This window comes from Mirounga leonina, unplaced genomic scaffold (assembly GCF_011800145.1).
Source record: "Mirounga leonina isolate KUSES-001 unplaced genomic scaffold, KU_Mleo_1.0 Mir_95, whole genome shotgun sequence".
Classification (NCBI taxonomy): Eukaryota; Metazoa; Chordata; class Mammalia; order Carnivora; family Phocidae; genus Mirounga; species Mirounga leonina.
Window position 1 is genome coordinate 10,727,499 of NW_023270865.1, and position 27,552 is coordinate 10,755,050.

The 27,552-nt window shown below is 39.9% G+C and overlaps 1 protein-coding gene across 1 annotated transcript in view; it reads right to left on the bottom strand.

The window, feature by feature from the left end:
- Positions 1-27,552, bottom strand: part of DNAH5 (dynein axonemal heavy chain 5) — a 213,876-nt gene that overhangs the window by 114,583 nt on the left and 71,741 nt on the right. Inside the window, exons 35-44 of the mRNA XM_034998796.1 lie at positions 26,910-27,082; positions 19,939-20,117; positions 19,362-19,549; positions 18,643-18,837; positions 14,551-14,685; positions 13,597-13,704; positions 11,119-11,272; positions 6,008-6,154; positions 3,329-3,570; positions 360-536 (exon numbers count right to left, since the gene is read on the bottom strand). Coding sequence (XP_034854687.1) covers positions 360-536; positions 3,329-3,570; positions 6,008-6,154; positions 11,119-11,272; positions 13,597-13,704; positions 14,551-14,685; positions 18,643-18,837; positions 19,362-19,549; positions 19,939-20,117; positions 26,910-27,082 — 1,698 coding nt within the window. The remainder of the gene's footprint in view (positions 1-359; positions 537-3,328; positions 3,571-6,007; positions 6,155-11,118; positions 11,273-13,596; positions 13,705-14,550; positions 14,686-18,642; positions 18,838-19,361; positions 19,550-19,938; positions 20,118-26,909; positions 27,083-27,552) is intronic.

Consider the following 27,552-nt stretch of genomic DNA (forward strand, 5'->3'; position numbering starts at 1 on the left):
GGAGGTTTCAATGAAAATAACAAAGATGTGAAAGGGACAACAGTTTTCCCCAAGACAAGAACAAGGGAAAGATGAATGAAATTGGGAAAAAATACAGAATTGATCTCGAGGAATACCAAGCTGGTCTCCAAAATAAATCTGGAGGCTTATTAGATGACAGTGAACTTGCCACTAAATTATAAACTGATGGCTTCCTTGGTGAAAACAGAAATGAGAAAAATGCAAAAGATGCATGTGCACGTTTAAAACATCCCCCACCCCAACCACAGGCCTAACAGAACCAATTTCAAATATTGTACTCTCTGCACAACATGGCTCTGTTAATAAGAGAGAAATTTCTAGAAATTTGAGCAATTTACCTTTGGAGGGATCAGCCCTTGAAGCATGTTAATGCTCTGCATGATTACAAAAGCCTCAAGCATCTCCATCTTGTATTCTAAGTTCTGGATACTGAAGCGATACAGGTCAGGAAAAGACTTGCCGTAGAGCTGACGAAGAATTTCAGCTTCTTGAGGCGAGCGTTTCTTAAGGAAACCCTGTTCATTTACAGATTAATGCATTAATAAGTTAACTAGCACACCAGGAGAATGGCCATTTTGGGACAAAAATTTTTTAAATATTAATTAATGATAATACTGCATATAGGATGTGCCAGGCCTTACTAACCGGGCTTCCATGCATTAATTCATGTAATGCTCAAAATAACACTATGAGGTAGGAGTTATTATTATCTTCCTTTTACAGATGGGAAAACCAAGGCCCAAACAGTGGAAGTAATGTGCCCAGGATCCCACAGCTGGTGAGTGCCAAGGACAGAATTCAAATGCACATGTTCTATCACCACCCTATACATGTGCTCAGGTCTTAAAGCCAAGATGGAAAAAAAGTCTTAAGCTCTTAATTAAAACATACTAGAAGAAAATGAGGAGGCATATATAGAGAAATAATTTAGGAAAAGAAAAAGGAATAAAAGATGAACAAAGGAAATCCATACCCACATTGTTTTAAATGGGATAAAAGATTTATCAAGTTAGTTGTTTCCTTTTATTTCTTCTAATTTAATTAATAACCAATGTCGAAAAATATCAAAGAACACCCCAGAAAATGGGGAATTTAGTCATTTGGGGAACCCACTTTAGAAAAGTGCATGTGATCTCTAACAAAATACCACTAACACACACTATTCTCTAAAGCTGACGCAAGTTCCCTCGGCCTCAAGGGATCAGCTCATTCTTAGACACTGAACAGAAGCAATAAAATGTTGATTCCAAATTATTCATCAATTCATGAATTTACCAGGGTGCCACAGCAACAAAAACAGAACATAGCCCTTTTGAGTTGATGGAATCAAAAAGACTGCCATACACAGGGCCAATTAATCAGCTTGGCTCCCAGGATACCAGTGAACACAGCTTCTCCACCCGTCTGCCTCTAGTAACTCCCTAGAGTTGCCTTGTACTGCTCTCAACACTCCCAGTCTGATTCTTTGTGAGTCTTGCTAACGATTCGTGAGAAGAAACTGCATTATTTAAAAGCATATAAAAAATTAGGTAAGGGGCGCCTGGGTGGCTCAGTCGGTTGAGCGTCCGACTGTTGATCACAGCTCAGGTCTTGATCTCACAGACGTGAGCTCAAGCCCCATGTTGGGCTCCATGCTGGGTATGGAGCCTACTTTAACAAAATAAAATTAGGTAAGTGTAGCATTAATGTGAGAACCTTATTCATCCTCAACATAGAACATAATAGAAGCTTATTTCATAAATAGCAAAGTCTAAATATTCATTAGCTAGTCGTGTAGAAGTATTTTTTAAAAGCCTTTGTGAATGTGAAGTATTTGGGGAAAATCACAGAAATACTTTTTTACTTGGAGCTTGCCGCTGTATCTGTAGTTACCAAATCTGGACCTATTGTGGTACTTCTAAAAACAAAAGCAAAAACAAAAACCAACTTCTGAATCTTACCCCCTCACCCCCAACCCAGAGATTCTAATTTGGAAGGATTGGGGTATGACCCCATCATTTGTATTTTAAAGAACTGTCATTGATGATTATTCTTGCAAAGCCAGTGCTCAGAACCCTTGCCCTGTATTCTCTTTAATGGATGGATAATTTGATTGAGAAATCTGAAATCTTTAGAAGCATATTTAGTGACATATCCAATTATATGTAAGTATCATTTTGCCATATAATCCCCTCTTTTTTCGTATCTTCACATTTTACCAAACCTAAACCCTTTTTCAACCCAGGTTTCTGTAAATTCTGAGAAGATATTATTAAAAGTTAGGATATATTCATAGAGAAAGAGAAGCACAAAAATTAATGACAATACAAAGTAAACACCTACTTAATTTAAATTATGATTTTAGGGGGCACCTGGGTGGCTCATTTGGTTAAGTGTCTGCCTTCGGCTCAGGTCATGATCTCAGGGTCCTGGGTTCAAGCCCTGCATCGGGCTCCCTGCTCCGCGGGAAGCCTGCTTCTCCCTCTGCCCGCTGTTCCCCCGCTTGTGTGCTCTCTTGTGCTTGCTATCTCTCTCTCTCTCACTCTCTCTCAAATAAATAAATCTTTTTTGAAAATTATGATTTTATAAGTTTTCAATCAAAATGATCTCCAAAAAATTATGTAAATAAAATAATAAATTTGACCAACAATGTCAAAAAAGATTTCACACCTGGCTTATCTAATAAGCATTTTGCCTTATAGCATTTATTTAGTAAAATATCTATGTATACAAGGCATTTAACTATAATCTGATTATAATCAATATATTCTAGAATGTATTGGTGATAAGAAAATAATATACCTTTTCATGAACTGGAGATATTATCTGAAATATTATTTCCAAGAACGAACATAAAACTAATGACTACTGAATCTCATAAAAATCCCTTATATGCAATTTTTCCCTTAGATGGAATTTTAATAAATTGTTTTCTTAAAGCTGAAATTCTAAGATGATTGCTCCCAAACTTTACATGACTGAGTACCTTTTTAAAATGTCATGAATTTCCAAAGTGATCAAATTAAATTTTACTTATTCACAGTTTGGCGGGATTATTGATTCAGTGAGGCCTGGCAACTACCCCACAACCCACAGTGGAAATCACAGGTCTAAAGAGATGAGAAGAGCCCTACAGACACCACGATGCTGAAGGAACCTGTAAGGGACAATCAGGGTTCCAACATCCCAGAGCAGGCAAGGAGTGGCCTTAAATAGTAGCGATCAAATGCAATGACACCAAAGGTCTGCAGAAAAATCAACAGTGCTCTACAGGAATGCTAAAGACTGGTTCCTCCTTCAGTGCACAAAAGAAAGACTCCACTCATACCTCGAGAATAGGACTCCAATCAAGGATAGAAGAACTCATGAAAACCATTCCATTTCTTGAGACAGTAGCAGGTGAAGCGTTTTCAATGTTATGGGGTTCAAAAATGATCTTGCAGTCTGGAGCCATGGGAATCCGATCGCCATTGGCAAGAGTTAGAGTTTTGTTATCATCCAAAACAGAATTCAGATTTTCAATCCAAATGGCATCTACTGGACCATCAAGAACTATCCAGATATGTTCACCTAAAATATTCCACCAAAGGTGGGGGGAAAAGCATACGTACACATATATACATAGACACATAACTACTATACTAGCAGAAGTACTGTAACTTGATGTGATTTTCATTAAACTTTGATAGAAATGATTATTTTTATCACATAGGACTTTTCCAGTTCTTTATATACCAGTTGTTTAAAGCACATAAAGTAAAAAGTCATTTTTCATTGAACAAATATTCATTGAGCACTTTCTATGTATCAGCACTGTTCTAGAGTCTGGGGATTTTGTGGTAAATAAGACAATTCCTGCTTTCACAGACCTTACACTCTAAAGGGTAGAGATGATAATCAATCAAACCATAAGCAAAGAAATATCCAAGATAAGAAAAATTAAGAAGAATAAGATGATGGGGCATTGCTTTGGATAAGGTAGTCAGTAATATAGTTCAGGAGAATGAAGAGATGTAAAGATCTAGAGGTAAAGTCTTCCAGGCAGTAGGAATAGCAAGTGCAAAGGTCTCAAAGTGAGTACAAGCATAGGGTGTCCCAGGAAGAGCAAGAAGTTGAACCTAGTAAATAAGAAGAGAAGGAGGAGAAGAATGTGAGTACAGTCAGAAGGACAGCCAGAAAGAACCACAGAATCAACTCTGGCTTGCACATCTTACATCTGAGATGTCCCACAGACATCCCACAGTGTTGCTGAGCTGGAGGTTCAAGGGAGAGGTCAGGGTTGAAGATTAACATGTAGAAGCCACCAGCTTAGAGATGGCATTTAAAACCATGGACTGGGTTTTTAAAATTTGTTTCTTCTAGATAGTAAAAGTAGAAACAGGAGGTCTGAGGACAGAGTCACTTTGATGGTCAGACTTCTAGTAGTGTCTCCTTTGCTGGCTCCTCCCTCTGGCAGACCCCCCATGAGGCAGAGGTAGAAGGAGAGCCAACAGGTAAAGTTTCCCTGAAGCCAAGTGATGGAAGAGTTCCGAGAAGGGGGGTGATCGACCGTGCCAAGATCCCATGACAGCCGGACTAGCCTGAGAACTGACAATTTATATCTGGCGAGCTGGAGGTCATGAGTGTCCTTAAAAGAGTAGTTTTGGAGGACCACTGGGGACAAAACCTGCTGGGAGTCACTTACGGAGATATCTGGAAGTAAAGAAAGTGACAAGCATCCACGGAATGGTCAACCACAATGCCATCATAAACTTAGGTATTCGGTTTAATAGTTCCTCTTAATCTCCTAATCTCTAGTTTCTCTTTACTGACACCATGACCAAGTTTGTAACTGTAGTTTTTATTTACTGTGTAACCCCTGTAATATATTCTATGTCCAGTCAACTGCTTTGAAAATCTTAATTATGCTCATTTGACTTGATTTTAAGTAAAATGATCTAAACACCAGAGTCCCTTAGAAAAAGCATGTTGCCTTCTTTAAGGAGGAAAAAAAACACCTCTCTGAGCTCCCATTCTTGGGAGCACTGGGCACCGGATCTGTTTACACAGGATTATTGAAACAAGGTCAGAAACAAAATTTGATTTATATCCAATAAAACAATAATTCCAAATATGAACACACTTTTGAAATCCCATGTTTTCATGTCTCTTTTGACAACTGATTTTTAGGTTGATGAGCTCCATTCCCTAACTGAGAACTGGGATGGCACCAGCTTTTAAACATTTATTGGTAGAAACTATTCCAAAGCAGAGACTCCTGAAGAAATAGCCCAAATATCTTGTCCTTCTCCTGGATCCTTCTTTCTCTCTGCAAATGCATTCACTGTGCCTTTCTCCTCCTTATTCAGGAGTGAGAAACATGATGAGAGGAGAGTTAATATCACCTCTTCCATCCAAGCTTATATTCCAGGAATACCGGGTTCAATTTCCAGACTCCGTAAGTAAGAGAATATTCAGAGTGAACCACTAGCCCTTAACAAGTTTGTTCACAGGACAACCAAACACCAGTGTATACCTAAACAGAATAATTTCTTAGTTCAATATAAACTTCATTTTTGACATATGTAATTTTCTTCCCAAAGAAGCCTATTTCCTCCTGTGATTTTATAGGAGAATCAGTTTTCCAAAAATAGGCTATACTTAAATAAAAATAACATTTTTAAAAGATTCAGTGAAATAGTTATAGTAAAATCACTTTATTTAACACTATCAATTTTCTGTAACAGCTTTTTCTTTCTCTTTTATTCTAAGATATCACAGGGATACAGAAATATTTATTCAAAAGGAAAATAATTTCTTTGTAACAACTACAAAGAAGAAAGGTGGGACAGGGGGATTTTAAATACCCTAATCAATAATTTCAGTATTTCAACATGACAAATATACTGATTTAGGACTTCTTAATCTTGGCTAAGATATTATATGGAGAATATGTTCTACTAATTCTAAATAGGCACCAAGGATTTTATTTAGAAGGACATGTCAAGAATAATACTTCATCTTCTACCTTTCTTGGCCCTCAGTGTTTTCCTCCAAAGGGTTGAAAATATCCCATCAGTCCAGTCGTTTGTGGCCACGTCAAGCCGACCAAACATCTGTGGGGCCGTAATCGCTTTGGGATTCATCCTCAGTTCCCGGTGTGGCTTTCCACAATCTGTACCAAGTAAATTCAAATTTTAAATGACTCAGATGTAGAGTGAACCATCATTAGGTAACATTGAACTAATTTGCAATGTACCATCGGCAGGTGTTCAAAATATGAAAAACACAAAATTATACTGAGAATATATGTCTTACTGCATTCCAAGTTATCATAATTAACACTGTTATATTTTATGGACTAACATACTTTTGTTTTTATCCTTCTGTAAAAGGAAACATAAAGGGGGGGAAAGATACCATGTTGGTATTGATGAACAAATTAACATAACCTGGAAGTTCTTTAAATTTCACAGCTCAAAAATCTTTTGATTTACGGTATACCAGATTAAGTCTGGTCTCTGAAATGTCACCCAGAAGATGCCTCATTCTCTCCATAACCAGCTTCAATTCACTGAGATGTGTTCTTGCTCATTTGGAAAAAGTAAGCTAAACTAATGCTGCAAGAATCAAGGACTTTTCTTTTGTGGCCAACCTCAAAAAAAAGGTCTTTGAATCCTTCAAACCCTAAAACTACTCTTAAAGGGGCCAGATTCTGTACATAAGCAGTTAATAAGCAGAAAGGTGAAGAATAAGGTTTAAAGTATAAAATCATAAAAATAGATGCTAAAATATTACATATTGTGTGAAAGATTGACAAACACAGGCAAGCATACATAACTACGCCCATCGAAAAACATGTTAAAACCCATCAAAACCAGGGCAGCTGCGTGGCTCAGTCAGTGAAGTGTTCAACTCTTGATTTCAGGTCAGGTCATGATCTCAGGGTCATGAGATCAAGTCCCACATCAGTTCAGTGGGGTTTCCCCGCTCAGTGGGGAGTATGCTTCTCTCCCTCGCCCTCTGCCCCTCCCTCGACCCCTGCCCCCTGCCCCCTGCCCAGCAAGCCTGTGCTCACTTTCTCGCGCTCTCTCTCTCCCTCTCTTAAATAAACAGATAAATCTTTAAAAAATATTAAAACTTATTTAGAAAATTAGACCATAGTTCTCCTTTTTTTATTTTTTAAAAGATTATTTACTATTTTTTAAAAGATTATTATTTATTTATTATTTATTAATTTGACTGAGAGAGAGAGAGAACATGCACAAGCAGGGGGTGAGGCAGAGGAAGAGGGAGAAGCAGGCTCCCCGCTGAGCAAGGAGCCAATGTGGGGCTCCATCCCAGGACCCTGGGATCATGACCTGAGCCCAAGGAAGATGCTTAACTGACTGAGCCACCCAGACACCCCTTTAGGTCTCCTTTTTTAATCACAAAAAAACTCAGGGTAATTATCTTTAATACTTTATGATCCTGAAGTTAAACTGAGTCACAATTCAGCTTTTTCAGAGCTGACGGGCAAAACTATTTTTTTACCTAACACACTTTACAAAAGGCCAGTCTACTCTCAAACAGTATGACAGTATCATAGCTAAAAACTGGACTTTGTCTGTTGCCCATATAAGAAAAACTGTCAAAAATTATTTCATTATGGTAGTAGGTAGAACTGCATTATTTTAATTTAAAATACCATAATATTTTTGTATAGAATTATTGAATCACTATGTTATACACCTGAAACTTAAATAACATCGTATGCCAACTATACTTCAATAATAAATTTTTTTAATTATGCCAAAAAAAAAAAGAAAGAAATACCAAAACATTGTTATAAGAGCACTCCAAGAAAAAAATGCTTGACTTTCAAAATGTTGGTTAAACTAATTCCTCCTCTCCTCCTAGGCATTTCTTGACTGTCCTGATCACTCCACCTTCATGGACTCTGCCCTAGAGTAGGCATCCTTTCTTGCTGTTGCCTCCTTATGGACTCCAGACCACCCCTCCTGTCCATGGTCTATTCTCTACATGGCCGCCAGGTGGCCTTCCACCCACAGAAGGTTGACCATACCCCTCCCCAGCTCAAGGGCTTCCCATCACCTACAGAATAAAACCTAGGTATTCAGCATAACTTATAAAGCTCCTCATGCCATACCTAAATTCCCCCCTAAAAGCAAAGCCTCAAACAAAGATGTGGGTACTGGGAGTTTGGAGTCAGGGCAAAGAGACAGTGAGACAGAAAAGGAGAGAATCCCCAAAATGGGCTCATTTGTGAAGTGGCCCCAGAGGTAGTATCCCTCTAATGGACAAGAGGAGATGGGATACTTGCCTTCAACGCTTCGCCCCACTAGTTGAGGCTATGGCTGCCTCAGGGGCATTAATTCCCACCCTCTTTCAGGCTGAGCCAGGAGTTCCCTAGATTCTAGGAAAGTCATAATGCTGAAAAACTAGGAGACAGCACTGGCATCTGTGGGAGAAGCTGTCCAAAGGGGGAGGGCCAAAGGGATGAAGCGCTGGGGGCCAGTAGCACCTGCTACACCTCCTCCTCTCCCCTAATCCCACCCACACACAGAGCACATTTATCCATACCAAAGCAATTTCTGGGTATGCCATGCTCTCTCCAGTCCCTCCTACCTGCCCAGGCTCTTCATTCTACTAAGAATGCCTTTTCTCCAACAGCTACTCAACCCCCAAACCTCAGCTGAAGCAGCACCTGCTCTGTAAGCCTTCCTATAATTCCTTAGAAAGGTCTCTGATCTCCTTTGCCTCTGCTCACAACATAATTGTCCAAACCTCCTCATAGCAATTCCGTGTTGACTAATAACTGTTACTCCACCAAACCGTAAGCTCCTTGAAGACACAGCCTTTTGTTTTCATGCCTGCCTTCCCATTTAAGCTACCGAACCTAGCAGGGCCTCAAACTACAGAATACTAGAGATATTTGATAAACAAATACATGATGAATAAGGACACAAATATATATGGGTCTAGTATAAGTTCAACCCAATTACCTTCTCAATCTTTGGGAGAATGAATATTTTCAGCAAGAAACAATATGTTGCTTAAAATAACAAATATTTGCCCTATACATTAAAACCAAGAACAGGTTAATCAACAGCTAATGATTAATTCATCTTTGCAAAGAGCTTCTCCAAAACCAGTGATGCCATATGGGTTATATAATTTAGACATATTATACATAATGTATCACTATCGTTTAATATTTAGTACTCATTTTGTTCAAGTCATTTTACCAGGTGCATTTGTAGTTTATTGTTCACAGAAGGCAGCTACATAATAATAACAAAAGTATTATTAAGCATGATTTGAGAGAACAGATCATTTTAAAGCTCTATAAAAATCCCCAAACACAAACTTAACAGCACGTGAAAAGCACATGATAAGTCTTTTGCAGGTGTGAGCTCTCAGTTTTGGCAAGGTAAGTGATAGCTGAGAGCACAGTTCTTTCTTAGTGTGGAGACTCCCTGGTGGACTTAATGTACAGAATTTACTGGGCCCCATCGCTGCGGATATAGGTATCCAGCTAAATCCAACATGTGCAGGACCCTAGAGCAATACAGAGCAATCTCCACAACCACCAACTCAAGATCAGTGCACTGGGTCTGCATGAGCTGACTGGAAAACCAACTAGGCACCTTCTCCCTATGGGACCATGTATTTGAATTCCAATAGGTAGAGTTCTGTGAAATTTTGGGACTCAAATCTGCCATGGCCAAGAGCTGCCTACACAGTACCTTCAGTATGACAGACATCAATGTCCAATCAGGAAATATAAGAATAATCACAAATGTGACAATGCCTATTATCTTTAGATGACCTCGGGCTAGGTAGGGACTTAGCTGTAAGGCTTAGGGAGATCTGGAAATTAAATGCAGTTATTTAACTTCACCAGAAAATCATCTGATTCTAGGTGGGAAATTAGTTTGTGATTAGGATGATTTTAGGAACTGAAATTGAAATATTTTTTTCTGTACTGGGAGGTTATATTAAGTCATTATTGGGTAGTGGCATGTTATAATGGAAAAAGTCTGGGCTTTTCATTAGTGGACCCTGACATTCTGAATCCTATCTATAATTTGAGAATCCTATAATTCTGAATCCTATCACTTACCATCTTTGCAACCTGTAGCATTTCTGAATTTGAGCCTTGAATTTTTGTACAAAATGGGGATGGTAATAGCCACAACTCAAGATCATTGTGAAAATTTAATGACATAAGTAAAACATATAACACAATATACAAAGTCACTGTTCAGGAATTTTTTTCATTCAGCATTATTCCCAGAAGCCAAGATATGGAAACAATTTAAATGTTCATTAATAGATGAATGGATTAAGAAAATGTGGTGTGTGTGTGTATACATATAAATATATATATTTTACATGTATATATATTTATTATTCAGCCATGAGCAAGAAGGACATCCTGCCATTTACAATGACATGGATGGACCTTGAGAACATCATGCTAAATGAATTAAGTCTGACAGGGAAAGACAAATACTGTGTGGTATCACTTATATATGGAATCTAAAAAAATCAAACTCTGAGAAACAGATTGTAGAATGGTGGTTACTAGGGGTTGAGGTGTAGGGAAATGGGGAGATATTGGGCAAAGGGTACAAACTTCTAGCTAAAGGATTAATGAGTTTGGGGAGCGAATGTACATTATAGCATACTATATATATATATATATATATATATATATAGTAGAGTGATTATAGCTAATTATACTGTATCATAAACTTGAATGTTGCTAGAAGAGTAGATCTTAAATGTTCTCACCACAAAAAAAGAAATGGTACCTATGTGACAAGATGGGGGTCAAAGTTCATGGTGTTAATTATTTTGCAACATACAAATGTTGCACATCCATACACTGTACACATTAAACACAATGTCATATGTCAATTATATCTCAATAAAGCTGAAAAATTTTTTCCCTTCTAGTTCATTATTATAATACATTATCGCTGAAATGAACCCAATAATCAGTAAAGCAGCATTCCTTCCTATACAAATAAATTAATGTATCTAACTTTCATGTCCCTCTTGGAGTATTCAAATGGGTCACAGCTACTTAAATGTGTTGCCCAGAGCAACACAGCTTGGGCGCCCCCTTACCTGCCATGGCTCTCATCAAGGTGTGGATGCAGGTGGTTTTCCCTGCTCCACTGGGCCCCAGGGTCATCATCCCATGCCGCACTCTCTGTGTCTCAAACAGCTGGATGACTTTGAGTTTCCAAGGAGGATGGTTGATTAAACCAGATTCTTCAACCTGAAAGCATAAAAGCCCCACATTGGGCCACATCAACAGCAATCGGAACTTACCGTTGTGCTCAAAATAAGCACAGACATTGAGCAGGGAGTAGAGGAATGGGAGTTATTGTTTAATGGGCGTGGAGTTTCAGTTTGGAAAGGCGAAAAAAGTTCTGAAGATGGATGGTGATGTTTTGCAAAATAATGTGAATGTACTTAATATCATGGAACAGTACACTTAAAAATGGTTAAATGGTAAATTTTATGTTACGGATTTTACCAAAATAAAAAATATATTGCTGGGGTGCCTGGCAAGCTCAGTCAGTGCAACTCTTGATCTCAGGCTTGTCAGTTCAAGGCCCACGTGTGGCATGGAGTTTACTTAAAATAGAAAATTTTTAAATATATATATTGCATAAAAAAATATATACATACAAAGACAAAAAGCAGGTTGACTATTCAAAATGTTATCCCAAGCCAATAAGAAACATCTGCATCTGCCTTTGGGAATTGAATACATTTATATTAATACATCCTTGAATATATGTCATAGGAACAACTTAAGAATAAAGACTCAAATATCAAAAGGCATTTTAAATCTTTAATTTAAAATGTGATATTTAGTAACTGGAAAACTTTGTAGCACACCAAGTTGACAGATATTCCATAGAAAACTCAAACTGTCTATAAATCTACTGGGTAGTTTTAATCTGTCGAACACATGCATGAAAGTTATCCTGCCAAACACTATTCTAAGTTCGATATTCATAACAACACTATAAGATTAGCCCTATTGATATCTTTCTTTTACAGAAAAGGAAACTGAGGCACAGAGAACCAAGCAATTTCCCCAAGATTATTTTTTTTTTAAGATTTTATTTATTTATTTGACAGAGAGAGAGACAGCAAGAGCAGGAACACAAGCAGGGGGAGTGGGAGAGGGAGAAGCAGGCTTCCCGCCGAACAGGGAGCCCGATGTGGGACTCGATCCCAGGACCCTGGGATCATGACCTGAGCCGAAGGCAGACGGTGGCTTAACGACTGAGCCACCCAGGCGCCCTCCCCAAGATTATTACTTATAAAGTTACAGAGTGGGGATGTGAGCCCAGGAAACTCAGCTCCATGGTCTGTGCTCTTAACTATCATGCTATGCTTAAACACACTATAAATGATGCTTTTACTTTTACTTAAATAATTGTTGGATAATAATCATGTATCATTTTATGCTATATATCTATGCTCTTCAGATTTTTCATATGCTACAAATTATGCTGTTAGTCACCCTATAAATGACTTTATACTAAGTTTTTTAGACAATGCTACAATTAATTCAGCCATATGATGAAGAAACCATTTGCAAAATGAATTATCACTCTTACCTGATCAGGAGATTAAGATTTTTTTTAAGATTTTATTTCTTTATTTTAGGGGGTGGCAGAGGGAGAAGGAAAGAAAGAATCTCAAGCAGACTCCTCCTGAGCACAGGCCCAGCAGGGCTCCATTTCAGGACCCTGAGATCACGACCTAAGCCAAAGTCAAGAGTCAGACGCTTAACCAACTGAGCCACCCATGTGCTCTGGAGATTAAGAATTTTATATACTGATTTTTAAAAGGAAAAGATCCATTAAATACTACCATATTTGATTTTTGTTAACAAATATCTTCGAAGAATTAAAATGTATTTTATAAATATGAGCTTATCGCCACTTCTATAAAATTTTTTTCCAAACTCTTCCTTGTAGGAAAAGAAACTGAGGCACAAGATTTACATGGTTCATTTTCATTCCTAGGAAAACTATAAAAAAGTAAAGCTCTACCAAGTGTCATGGGAAATCCAGACACCTAATAATACACATAATGTGGTAGATCCCCCAGAGGCCCAGGAAGAAATCACAAGTGATCCTGGGCCTGGGGGAAAATAATGACAAGTGAGGAGCCTCATGAGATCATTGTGAATGACACTCGGGGGCAGGAATCCAGAGATCAAAGCAACGTGGAAACACCAGGATCACAGTCAAAGCCAAGCCAAGAAAGGCAAGGCAGCCAGCTGAGCCCCACTCATCGCATTCACTTATTATATTTCATTTCAGAATCTGGTGTGGAATGGTTTCCATCAATAATGGGACCCCGAGCATATGGCCAACTAGACATGTGGCTGCAGGATGGTAGGAGACTCCCCTGGCTCGAGGAGCTCGAGATGTTCAACAGCCCCTCCTAAAACACGGGCCACAGCCCTGGGTGCTGTCCCTGGAACCACAGATTTGGAATACATCAGCGCCACTTGACTCCCATGAAATTCCGATGAGAGAGACACAGTACTGGATGCCCTGAGAAAAATATTACCTGTCTACTGATCGCCATTTCCAGTTCAGGGTAACCTGCCTTGTCCAGAAGAATATTTGGGAAGAGATCTTCAATCAAACTCAAAAATAAGGGTTCATCCTCATCAATCTAAAAGAGAAAAGAAAGGGAAACCAGACCGACTACTTTGGCATGATCATAGCAATGTACGGATAAACTGAAAATGCTGACATACCAAATTATTTTATCATAACTGTTAATAAATAAAATACCACCTTCACCGAAGTTGAGGAATATTTTCCTCATGTTACCCATAAGTTAAAAATTATTTTTAGAAAAGGGGGAGAGGAATGGGAAGAAGAAGAGGAAAATGGAAGGAAGCAGATGAAAGGAAAAATACTGCCTACAGAACAACCTCCCCATAAAATAACCAGTTTGGGGAGTTATGACATAACCTAGAATTTCTAATTTAAATTTAAGAAAATAATAATTTAAATAAGAGATAGTAACAAATTCATGAATTGGAATTTGCCTCACATTTTTATTTTAAAATAAAAATATATCATTCTGTCACCCTGTACATAGATTCGCTGATAATGAACAATTGATTTTCAGTCTCTACTGTGAAATGAAAGAGTGTGAAATTATTACACATTTGTTAAATTTACATATAATTTCCTGCTGGGCTCTACAGACTTTAAAGAAGGTGAGATTTTAGCTCTAAAACCCAAAAGTATTTCAAGGTATTTGGAAACTTAACGTGGATTTTTAAAAATCCATTTCAATTCTATGGAAATAGGCATATGTTAGACTAGATATGAGTTACCGCAAAAAATAATTCCCAAAAAAGTTTAATTTAAAGTTATGCTTTCCAGCGCTTTTAGCTGATAATTAGGCATTTTTAAATGAGTATTTTAAATAAATATTTCTAAATCTCATTTGTGCTTAGTTCACTGCTATTTAAGAGGGTGGAACATTTCCATCTGTGAATCTTACCAGTTTAGAAAGATTCATGTCTCGGAGAACGCGCATGACGATCGTTGATTCCGTATCCAAAGGGTTGGCTCTTTTTGCCGCCCCCAAGGTTCGCAGAACTGACAGAATGTTCCGCAGACCAAAATCATAATGTACCTGAAGCATGTGAAGTACACAGGGCTTATTTTCAATATTAACTTATGCATGAAAACTACAAATTTGACAAAAGTCATTTGACAAAAATAATGAACAAACACTAATTTTTCCTTTAGAAAAAATTGTACAGCTAGCGAAGCAATAAATTTTTACCAATATACTTTTGGAGCAAATAGAAAAGATCCCAAAGAGTTCTCTCATATATGATCATTAATTTAAGCTCTTAGATCAGAACTAATAAATATATCTTGACGGGGAGAAAGGAATAAACTTCCTTTTGGAGTATACGCAGCCCCCTGAGCCTCTTCTTAATCAGACATCCATAGAAAAATTTCCTCATATCTCTAAAGCTAAGATTCTGAACCAGGAGTATATATATATATTTATATACTGATAGGAAAAAGACAAAGGTATTAAGGAAGAAGAAAAGTAGCTATATTCTAGGATTACATAAGAATAAAGACAAATCAGAAAGCCAAGCCCCAGCTTTGTTATTCCCTTGAAATATATTTATAAAAGCTCGAGCATGCCAAATTTCATCACAGTGAATAATTAAAAACTAATTATCCAACCACTATAAATTTTTTAAAGATTTTATTTATTTATTTATTTATTTATTTATTTATTTATTTATTTAGAGAAAGAGCTTGTGTGAGCAGGGAGAGGGGCAGAGGGAGAGGAAGAGAGAGAATCTCCAGCTGACTCCTCACTGAGCACAGAGCCTGATGTGGGGCTCGATCCCATGACCCTGAGATCATAACCTGAGCTGAAATCAAGAGTCGGACCCTCAACCGAGTCACCCTGGTGCCCCAAATTATCCAACCACTATAGAAAACAGTGTGGCAGTTGCTCAAAAAATTGAAAATGGAACTACCATATGATCCAGAAATCCCACTTCTGGGTATATATCTAAATAACTGAAAGCAGGATCTCAAAGATATTTGCACACCCATGTTCACAGAAACAGCATTCACAGTAGCCAAGGAGTGGAAATAACTCAAATGCCAGTGGACAGATGAATGTAAGAAAAGAATGTGGCATATCCATACAGTGGAATGTTCAGTCATAAAAAGAAACCAAATCCTGTCACCTCCTACACCATGGATGAACCTTGAGGCTCATGCTAAGCAAAATAAGCCAGTCAAAAAAGACAAATGCTGTATGACCCCCCTTACATGAGGTATCTAAAGTAGTAAAATGCATAGAAACAAGAAGTGAATGTTGGTTACGGGGCCAAGGGGAAGAGTAAGAGAGGAATTGCTGCTTAATGGGTATAGAGTTTTAGTTTTGCAAGAGGAAAAAGTTATGGAGATCTGTTTCATAGCACTGTGAATATACTTAACACTACTTAATTGTACACTTCAAGATGGTTAAGGTGGTAGGTTTAATGTAATATATGTTTTACCACATGAAAAAAAAAAAACAATTATCTGCTAAGGTAACTGGAGTAGTATGCATCACTTCATACTCATCATTTGGAGGATGGAGCCCAGAAAAATATTCAGATCGAGTTCCTGCCTTTAAAGGAATTTAAATCCTAATAGAGGTAACATGATAAAAATGTGAGCAAACTCACCAAAAAGTAACAATGACTTGAAAGTGCTGGTGTGTGGAATTAATTAAGGAAAACTTCTTGGAACTGGACCCAGTTAAATCTGTGGGCATAAAGTAAGATTCACAGAATGTTCACCCAGAGACCAGCATGGGGCCAACTGTTTTGGGCGTATTGACTGATTTCATCGGACAATAACCCTGTGAGCAGGGCTGTGGGCATGAAGGAAATAGAAATGAAATAGTAGAGAAGAAGACAGGAGTCAGTGATGTGGAAGTTTTCTACATGCAAGAAACAGCATGGGAAAATACTTCTTTGACAGAGGAAAAAGAATGGGTGAGTAAAGGCTGCAATAAGCAGAAGAAACCAAGAATGTTTTTAGTGAGAATGTAATTTAATTGAGGCTGGGGATATAAAAAATAATCTAGAGTCAAAGAATTGGGAATGGAAGGGAGAGTGAAGAGAGGGATCAAAGTCATATATGTTAGGAGTTTTTATTCGTGTTATAGTTTTATGCTTATTTTAGTGTATTATTATTTAGCATATGCCTGTGGTAATTATTATTTATATGTCCTAACAATCTGAGGCATGATCCCCACCTCCTGGTAGGATCTTTTCCCCTTATATGATCTTCTCCCCTTGAGTGTCGTAGGACCTGTGATTTGCTTTAACCAATACAATACAGCAAAGGTGACAGGTCATATGTGATTGTGTGCATGTGATTCTGTGGTCACATTACTTAAGATTTGAGTGGGCCACAGGATGCCCAGGTAGCTAATCAAACATTATTTGTGAATGTGTCTGTAAACGAGTTTCTAGAAGACGTTAGCATTTGAACTGGTGGACTGAGTAAAGAAGATGGCCCTCCCCAGCATGGGTGGGCACCATTCAACCAATGAAGACCTGAATAGAACAAAAAGGCAGAGGAAGGTTGGATTCACTCACTCTGCCCTACTGCTGGGCTGGGATATCGACCTTCTCCTGTCCTCAATGCTCCTGGTTGTCTGGCCTTCAGACTTGGACTAGAATCTACACCATCATTCCTTCAAACTACACCCCCATCTTTCCTGGTTTCCAGCTTACAGACAACAGATAATCAGACTCCTCTACCTACATAAGTGTGTGAGCCAATACCTTATAATAAATTTCTTTATAGGTATATATGTATATATCCTATTGGTTCTGCTTCTCTGGAGAGTCCTAATACAAAACTGTCGCAGTCATCCTGCTGGAACCTCTTTCCCTCGCGGACACTGAGAAGGCAAGCAGCCATGAGGCAGAGAGCAGCACTCAGCCCGCGGGAACTGATGGTGCAGCCTTCTCCAGCTGACAGCCAGCAAGAAACTGAACCCCTCAGTCTTCCAACCTCAAGCACAGGATTCTGCCAACAACCGGAGTGAGCGTACAAGTAAATCCTCCCCCAGCCAAGTACAGGGTCAAGACTTGACTGAAGCCTGTTACACTCTAAGCCGAGGACCCAGCCAAGATGTACCAACACTCCTGACCCACAGACACCATGAAATAATAAACTGTGTATTGTTTTAAGCTGGTATATTTGTGGGACCATGGTCACCCAGCAACAGATAACTCATACAAAAGTAATATAGGATTAATTTCATGCCTCTTAACTGCAAAACTGCAAGATGTCAGAACCTGCTACTCTAAACAGTGCAGGAAACAAGCAAAAAAGTTATGATAAAAGTTACAGTAGATGAGGGGCACCTGCATGGCTCAGTCGGTTAAACGTCTGCCTTCAGCTCAGGTCATGATCCCAGGGTCCTGGGATGGAGCCCCCTGTCGAGCCTGCTTCTCCCTCTGCTTCTCCCTCACCCCTGCTCATGCACTCTCTCTCTCAAATAAACAAAATCTTAAAAAAAAAAAAAAAGTTACAGTAGATGAATCACTGAACTCTACCTCTGAAACTAATAATATACTATTTGTTAATTAATTGAATTTAAATTATAAAAATAAAAAATTAATTTTTTAAGAAGTTACAATAGATAAAACAGACTATTATTAGCAAGGTGTGGCCCACTACATTAGGGAGCTTGGAAGTGAGAAGAGCAATGATTGAGAGGTTCCTGAAAACCATGAGGACATACAACACATATTATGATTAATGTACAGGTGGGATAAAGAGCAAATATTCATATTATAATTCTTTGGCTCTTAAATCAGTTATGAAAGTACTTATTTCATTTCTTATGCTGCAAATATTAATTCATTTAAATGCACTTAAGAAAAATACGCATATACAATTAATTTTGTAATGGTATGACTTTCTACTTTGTATCAATAAGGTAATCTGCCAACAGCCCAGTCAACAATTTTTCAAAATGAGCAAATTTCACGGAAGAGAAGAACTAAGAAGGCCCAAGTTCCGAGAGCCTTCCAGAACCTCACACCTGCTTAGAAAGTTGCTCCTCGCACAGCTTGTAGAGTGTGAAAAACTTCCTGGCCAAAACAATGTTGTCAACAAAGCCACAACTAGCCAGCTTCACCCTTATGATAATCTGCCGGTCGGGCACCATCATGGCCACAGAGCGGAAGTTAATCTTCAAGTTCTCAGGGAGCTCCTGCCGCCCAGCATAGCCAGGGTTCTATACGGGAAATAAACACACAGATGAATGACACAGTCATGGGGCAACACACACCCGTCAGCACGACAGCAACAGATTCATCATGCACACGCAACAAATCTGGACTGACAACCGGAGAACTCATTTTCATATCCTACTCTCCCTTTAACCGGAGAGACAACATCACAAGTTATTAAGATGAGTTTTGTTTAACACCACTGGCTTTCACACAGGAGTTAAAATTACCATCCCAATTTCCATTCATGAAAACAAAGACCTGGGCAAGGCATGAAAGCTGTGATAAGAAGGCTGACATTTGGCGCCTGGGTGGCTCAGTCAGTTAAGCGACTGCCTTCGGCTCAGGTCATGATCCCGGCGTCCTGGGATTGAGCCCCACATTGGGCTCCCTGCTCAGCGGGGAGTCTGCTTCTCCCTCTGACTCTACCCCCTCTTGTGCTCTCTCTCAAATAAATAAAATCTTTAAAAAAAAAAAAAAAAAAAAAAAAGAAGGCTGACATTCAGTAGCTCTTCCTGTGGTTCCTTACCATGGTCAGGAAAAGTCCAAATTCAGGGTTCATAGTCACATTATCTCCATCGGTAAAAATAAAAGACTTTTTCCGCTCCTTTTTACATGTCAGAATAATGGAAATTTGCTGGGCTGCCACTGACAGAACTGGTAAATCGATACGGTTAAATTCATCAAAACAACCCCAGGATCCAGACTGTGCCAGTCCTTCGAAGGGAAATTAAATAGAAAATCCAATTAATATATAATTTCGAAAAGCCGAGGAAAAGGGCATTTTGCAGCTGCCAAGACAAGCCAGAGATGAGTCTGTTCAAAAATAAACTTGAACAAATAGACTATGCACAGAGTGCCCCCAAAATAATTCACCATGTGGTACTTTATCTGGAAACAGCCAACCTGCAGGGATGAAGCAACATTAGGAAGGCAAGTGATGTTGACATTTGATCCACACAACACCAGTGAGATTCATAGTTTCCAAAAAGTTGCACAAAGCTGAAAAATGACACTACAATGTAGCCAATGGTTGAAAAATAAATCTTAACAAGATATTCCACCTTAGCTTAAATTTTTCATCAAGTAAAAACTGTAACCCTCACCTTTAAAAATCCGCCCAAGGCCTCGGAAATCCATCTGGTCAGAACAATTGAAAACCACAACATATTTTCCAAGACAACGTCCCATATCTTTAGTGGTTTCTGTTTTCCCTGTTCCTGCAGGTCCGGCGGGAGCTCCTCCCATGCTCATTCCCAGAGCTTGAGCCAATGTGATGTAACACCTTGAGGAATAGAGACATCACTAGAACCATACCACCAGCACCTAGAAGATGCTTCTGAGACATCACAGTAAAATGAAACTTGCATGAGATTTAAAAAGGGAAAACTCAAGCCACCGTCCCTACATAACATTTCCCAAACTGCATCCTAACATGTGCTTTCCTTATGGATATTAACATGTGTAAAAATGGAGGGGATGGTCTACAGCCAAATAAGTTTGAAAATTCTTAAAAAGGTTCAATGGGCTTTCTCATGATAACGTATAGTGAGATTCTCCAAGTATGAAAAATAGTACACAGCATTTCCAAAACTTACTTGGCAACTTTTTCACAAAAACCTACCAACATTTTGAAGAATAGTATTCTATGGAACAGATTGGAAACCATTAGATTAGTTGCCTTTTTGGTGGTGCAGTCAGTTAAGCATTCAGCTCTTGGTTTTGGCTCAGGTTGTGATCCTAAGGTCGTAAGATCAAGCCCTGTGCGGGGCTCCACATTCATCGTAGAGTCTGCTTGGGATTCTCTCTTGCCCTCTCCCTCTCCCTGCCTCAAATAATCTTTTTTTAAAAAAAAGATTAATCCCCTCTTGAATCTAATGAAGAATTTGATGTACTTGGGGACATGAGATTTAAGATTTGAATCACACATTGCTAAATAATCACACCTTCGATCTATTTCTGGGAGCAGCTACTGTACCTGCACCTACTTTCTACTGTCTCTTACTGTATGATATTAACAAATAAAAGATTCTGGTAAGAAAATACAAGAATGCCTGGGAAGGAAAAAACTAACCTGATAACTCTCTGATGAATTACTTGATCCCCCAGCATCACCCTGTGTTGTCAAAGGAGGTAATCTATAGAGTGATGCAGTTTAGGGCTTTCCTGTGGCTGAACTCTATAAAGCATTCATCGGGACTTGAAAAATATTTCAAAGGATATAAAGTGATCATCCAGCATGAAGGGTGGAAATAAACAGTGAGCACACCAACTGGAGGTCCTCTGGAGTCTGTATTTTATCGAAAGTGTGTTCCTAAAAAAGGCTAGTAAATGACTTCGCCCTGAATGTATACAGAGCCTGGATATGGAGAAGACAAAGTAGGTATAAACTCAGGAGGACACCCAAGCTCACTTTGATTTTGCCTTTTAATTCAAGGTTTTATTTCTCGTCTTGCACTTCCATCATCCCTGGCAGAACAGTCTCAGTAATAATAGTTAACAGGATGTGCCCCACCTACATGATCTCACGGAAGCCCGGAGAACCCTGCAGGGAAGTACTGTTGTTTTCCTCATTTTACAGATAAGGGGAAAGGCTCACAGAGATGGGATTCCTTTTCTCGGGGTTGTGGCGGCAGAGCCAAGACTCGAGCTTACCTGTCTAGCGGCACACCCTCAAGCTGCCCAGTTCTAGAACATGTCCACCCCGCCAGTAAATCTCTGGGAACTCTGGCCACCCAGCTACTCTGTCTTGCAAACCCTTCTTTACAACTGGGATCATTTGGGTCTATATTTGAACCGAAGCAGCGGCAAGTTGTTAAGGTGCCTTAAAGGCATCCTACTTACATGAAAAATAAGTGGGCAAGCCCGGAGCTTGATCCCTTCCTTCCTCCGCTTGATGTGGTTCAGCCCAGCTGCTAGGCTGGCACCCAGACTCCTCTAGGACTTGCCTTTCAGAGACAAGCATGGATCTTCATGTCCATGTTCACGTGACGCTCCCAAGTATTCTAGATGTATGTGTACCTCTCCTCCTCCCTTTCCTACCTTCCTTTCCAGTCTCTTGGCTGATTTCAAAAATGTCATCATTCAGGAACAGGGTTTGGACTTTTATGTGCTTTACTGATGAGTTCTGCAGCTTTCTGTCTCGCCAGCAGACTGCCCTGAGGTCTCTGCTCTCAGGAACAGGGTCTAGTTCACACTTGTACCTCCAACTACTTACCTAAACCCTGGCACCTAGTACTCTATGAACGCTTATTAAATAAATGTCTTGTGCCAGCCCAGCTGCAAAGTCTTATCGGTTCCTCCTCTCCCAACAGCTACTGGAATTAGAGATCACAATGTGGGGGCACCCAGCTTGATCAGTTGATGGAGCATGTGACTCTTGACTTCAGGGTTGTGAGTTAAAGCCCCAAGTTAGGCATATAGCCTACTTAAAAAATGAATTAAATTAAATTAAATTAAATTAAATTAAATTGTATTCCTTCCTGTCCATCACACCAAGAGATTTAAGAAAAAAGAGAGAGATGTAGAATGTGACCATCATGCTAAACCAACAACAACCAACCCCATGACCCAGGTCTTATGATGGCACTCAATTTAAGCAAATCCATCACCAACATTCACAGTGCTTCCAGTTCCTATTCTTAAACAGTACTGATTCTAAAATGTTAAAAAAAAAAAAAAAAAAATCTCCTAAGGCAATGATGGTACAGATATCAGGAACTTATTTTTCTTTTTTCTTTTCTTTGGTTTAGTTATGGACTCTGATTATAGAACATGCTTAAGGAGAAACAAAAGGAAACACTGATAAAGAACGTGTTATTGATGATTAAGAGAAACCAGAGTCATAGCAACGATAATAATGACTAACATTTACTGGGTGCCCAGCCTGGGTACCTACATCCATCACCTCTAGTCCACACAGTGATTCCAAAAGGAGGGAATCAGAGAGGTGAGGTGTCTTAGCCAAGACCACATAGCTGTTGAGGGCAGAGTCCAGGGCTCGACATGCAAGTGTGACTCACGGAAGCTGTAAGAATACTTGGGAGAAAGGCGCATGTTGTTTAGACCTATCTACATTTCTTATCAAGCAGATGAGAAGTTTCTACTTTGATTTCTGCGGCCCTCTGCCTGAGTGACAGTGTAGTAGGGATGACTTGTGCCCAGAGTGGAAGGAAGGACTGGTCACGAAAAACACCATGAGCTTTCAGAGAAAGGTGCTGTATGTTCTTAGCAAATTAGAACAACTATTTTATCATCCGGAATATCAGCAGCTCCATCCACCTGATGGTGAACTTCCCAGAGACTAAAGCTGCCAACATTGTTGAATTTCCACAGGGCAATGAGCAAAAGACTGACAAGAAGATCAATGCCTCTGGTCTTTGATTTTTTAAGTATTAATTTTAGTGAGGAGTTCTTCTGTAAAAGGGCAGCAAAGCTCGCTTTGAAATCCCAGTGACTGACCAAAAAAAGGGGAATCAAGATAAAATAATCAAGATAAAAAAAATAAGCAAATGAACATTTAGGGGAAGACAGGCTAAGACAAACTTTGGAATCACTTCTATTTATATACTTACAGATACCTACTTTGCTCTTAAAGTTCTCAAGTTTTTTTTGATACAGAAAGATGTACAAGACAATGAACATAGTGAAAGAATTAAGCTGCAGAGAATTTTGTATAATCTGATACCCACATGTAAAAATTAAAAGGAATTTGGACACACAAGCACTAGACATTTCTAGAAGGAAAGGAAATAAACTGTTGTTTTTAAAAAACAGAAAAAAAATTACTCTCATACTTTCAACTATATGTCCTTCTGTACTATTTAAATTTTTCACCACAAAGATGTGACTCTGAAAATAAACACTTCTTGCGTTCACTTGGGAAATGCTTATTTAGCACCTATAATGTGACAGCAGTATTCTAGGAATAGTAAATAGATCATGGGAAGTCCATGTCAGCTCTTGAGCTGACATCCTAAAGGAAGGAAACAAGTTATTTAAAAGTAGGAAACAGAGGGCGCCTGGGTGGCTCAGTTGGTTAAGCGACTGCCTTCGGCTCAGGTCATGATCCTGGAGTCCCGGGATCGAGTCCCGCATCGGGCTCCCTGCTCAGCAGGGAGTCTGCTTCTCCCTCTGACCCTCCCACCTCTCACGTGCTCTCTCTCATTCTCTCTCAAATAAATAAATAAAATCTTTAAAAAAAAAAGTAGGAAACAAATAATGAAGCTGGTTGGGAGGGCAAGAGATGTGGGGATCACTACTTCATGTGGGGGGTATGAAGACCCCTCTGAGGTGACATGTGAGCAGAGCCCAGAAGGAGGTGAGGAAGCAAGCTATGCTAGAACTAAAGGGAAAAAGAGTTCCAGGTCAAGGGGACAGCAAGTGCAAGGGCTCTGAAGCAAGAGTGTGCTGTTCAAGGAACAGCCAAGGAGCAAGTGGCTGGAGCTGAATGAGGAAAAAGAAACAGAAAAATAGCTGGAACCAGATCCTGCCCAGCCCTACAGGCCAACATGAGGACATCGGCGTTTATTTTGGGTGAGATAGAAAGACAATGGAGGGACTGTGGCAAAGAGGTGACAGAATATGACTTACATCCCAGCGTCTGAATTGAGGATAGACTCCAGGGGGCTCAATGGCAGAAGCAGAGAGACCAGTTAAAAGACTATTGCAATAATCCAGGCTAGAGATTATGGAGATCACCTAAGCAGTGAACATAGATGGACAAGAGTCCTGGCGTGTTCTACGTTTAGACCAGGACGATAAAGAGGAGCCAGAAGAAGGGGTATGAAAGGACAACCGGAAGAGTACGAAGAGCCAGGAGAGCGTGGTGTCCTGGAAGCTGTGTGGAGAAAGTGGATCAAAAAGAAGAGAGTGCTCACCTGTGCAAACCTGTGCTGTCTGATGGGTGGGGAAAGATGAGAATGAATAATGACCAGTGCACTGAGCAACATGAAAATCTGCATGGCACCTTCCCAGAGAGGGCAGAGAGTGTGAGAGGCAGCATAACGGCCCCCCAGAGAGATCCACGTTCTAACCCCTGAAACCTGTAACAGGTTCCCTCAAATGACTCACGGGACTTTGCAGCTATAATGTCAAAGGCCTCATGAGGGGAGATTATCCTGGATTACCTGGTGGGCCCAATCTAATCTCATGAGTCCTTCAGAAGGGAGGAGGGAGGCAGAAGCCTGGGTCAGACACAGGACTGAAGACAGAGGAGAGAGTCGATGCACAAACGGGTCTCAGCCCACCGCTGCTGACTGTGAAGTTGGAGGACGGGGTCATGAACCAAGGAACACTGTAGCCTCCCAAAGCTGGGGACAGCCCTCAGCTGACAATCAGCAAGAAACAGGCCGTGGGCCCTCCACAGCCAAGAAAAGAATTCTGCCAACGACCTCAAAGCACAGGAAGTGGGTTCTGCCTTACAGACTCCAGGAGGGAGCACAACCCTGCTGACCCCTGCTGTCAGCCCAAGAAGACGCGTGTCAGACTTCTAACACGCAGACTGTTGAATCATCCATTTGTGTTGTTCAACCTTCCAAATTTGTGGTGCCCTGTTATGGGACCAACAGAAACTGAATACAGAGCCGAACTGGAGTGAATTCAAAATAAAATAGGAGAAAAGGAACAGGTGCTTCTGAGGAGTTTTGATGGGAGCCCAGAAATGGTTAGAAACCCAGAGGGTTTGCTGTAGGATTTTCTTTCTGGTAGCGATTACAGCAGATTTGTAAGTTGATGAGGATGATCCAGCCGGAGGTGGAAACTGATGATGTTCCCAGAGAGAAAAGCACTGTTGGTGGAGATGTTGGCTTTTGAGGGCCCCATAGAAGGTCCATCCGGAGAGCTGAGTGCACGAGGGCAGGCACCCCGGTCAGCAGACTTGGGGGGGGGGGCGTGGTCTCTCCTGGGACAGCACCTTCCCCCGCAAACAGGAAAGGTGGTCTTCCCCAGAGAGGGAGGGAGGGGAGCGCTGGGGGGGGCGTTCTGAGAAGACAGAAGGTGGGAGATCACTGCCTGACCCACAGACGTTTCAAGGAATTTGTCACATTTTGTGATTAGCCACCTCTGCACTTCAGAACAAAGACAAACACTTCAAAGGGACGTCCAAGCACATCCAGTGTAAATCATCTTCAATCCAGGCATTAGAAGGACTAGGAAAGAGGATGGAGAGGGGGAGCGTGACAATACAATCTCTCCGTTGAAAGTCAGCACTGCATTTAGCATCATGAATGAGCAGAAGGAACAGCCGAGCAGCACAGGAGTAACAGGATTATTATGTCAAACTTTTCTGTTTTGTCTGAGAATATTTTTAATCGAATAGCCCTGAGCTTCACTTCATGAAAATGAATGAGATTCAACTTCAGTTTCTACTCAGGCCAAATACAGATTTTAGCACTCAGGTCGTTTTGTCCAAAACAGGTATTCAGTGCATCCCCGAACAGAGCATCTGCACCATTAGTGCATGTCCCGAAGTTTAAAAGGGACTAAGGGAATTACAGACTAGGAGCTGTGGAAGGATGCTTGGGGCCTCGTTCATCTTACAGATGAGGAAACTGAGTCTTGGGAAGGCGCAAGGAGCCTCTGGCCAGCACAGTTGCTGCATAAGAAGCAGAGGACAACTAAGAGCGCCAGATGCCCAGGCCACCATCCTCCCCATCACTTTTCACCTGTATTGATACTCAATTTCTTTCCTGCTAAAAAAAACATCTGAACTGTCTCTAATAACAGCAGGTGCCACTGTCTGCAAAGCAGGCCTCGAGGCCAAATGTGATTTGCACTTATTGATACACGGCAATTAATTCTTTTTCTTGCCCATCTGATGTCCACTGAGGTCATTTAAACTTAGCCTGTCTAAGAATGAAAGCAAAGGAAGCAAAGCATTTCAGTCACAAACCTAAATTCCAAGCAAAGACCCATGTGTAAAGCTAAAAATACTGAATTTCAAAGACTTTGGTATAAAAGAGCCTCTAAACCCTAAAGAGACATTAGGCAGAAATCCCCTGAGTAACTCAAGAGAACTAAAATGTCAGGGAGGGGGCGGAGGGAGAGAGGTTGTGGAATCACAGAATTCTTCCATCACCTGTCTGTGAGTGGAGTTATGACAAGCCTGTCAGTGCAGCCTAAAAATTCATTCTGGTATATGAAAGCCACATCTGTGATGTGGATCATCATCTTGTCAGAATCTTCGTTAAAATAAAATCTGCACTGTTTCAGCCACTCAAAATCTGTAGGGCTCTTGATATGCATATGACACTGAAATGCAAAAGATATATGTTAAAGTCGAGATGAGAACCACGTATTAAATATGCACATTAGCATTCATGTAGATCATAATGGGATGCAAATGGAACTCAGAGACAAACCAACTGGTTCAGAGATGTCAACTACATCATCATCCAACCCATTCATTTACTGATCAGCAGAAAGGATACTTTAGAAGATACAGGAATAGAAAAATTCAAGAGAAATCCTTAATTGTGCCCACCAATTTAAATAATAGGACATATTTTAATAGTAAGATATTCCATTTCTCAGGTTGCACCCTTCAATGCCCATACTACAGTCCTAACCATAAAAGGTATCATCCACAAAAAACATGTTTTGGCATACAAAGACAGAATCAAACAATCTCACTGGGAAAAAGGCATCTATTATGATTATGACAAAGTACACTGTTGGGTTGTTTTTTCCTAATCCATTCATTATTTTTCCTAGGATTTGCA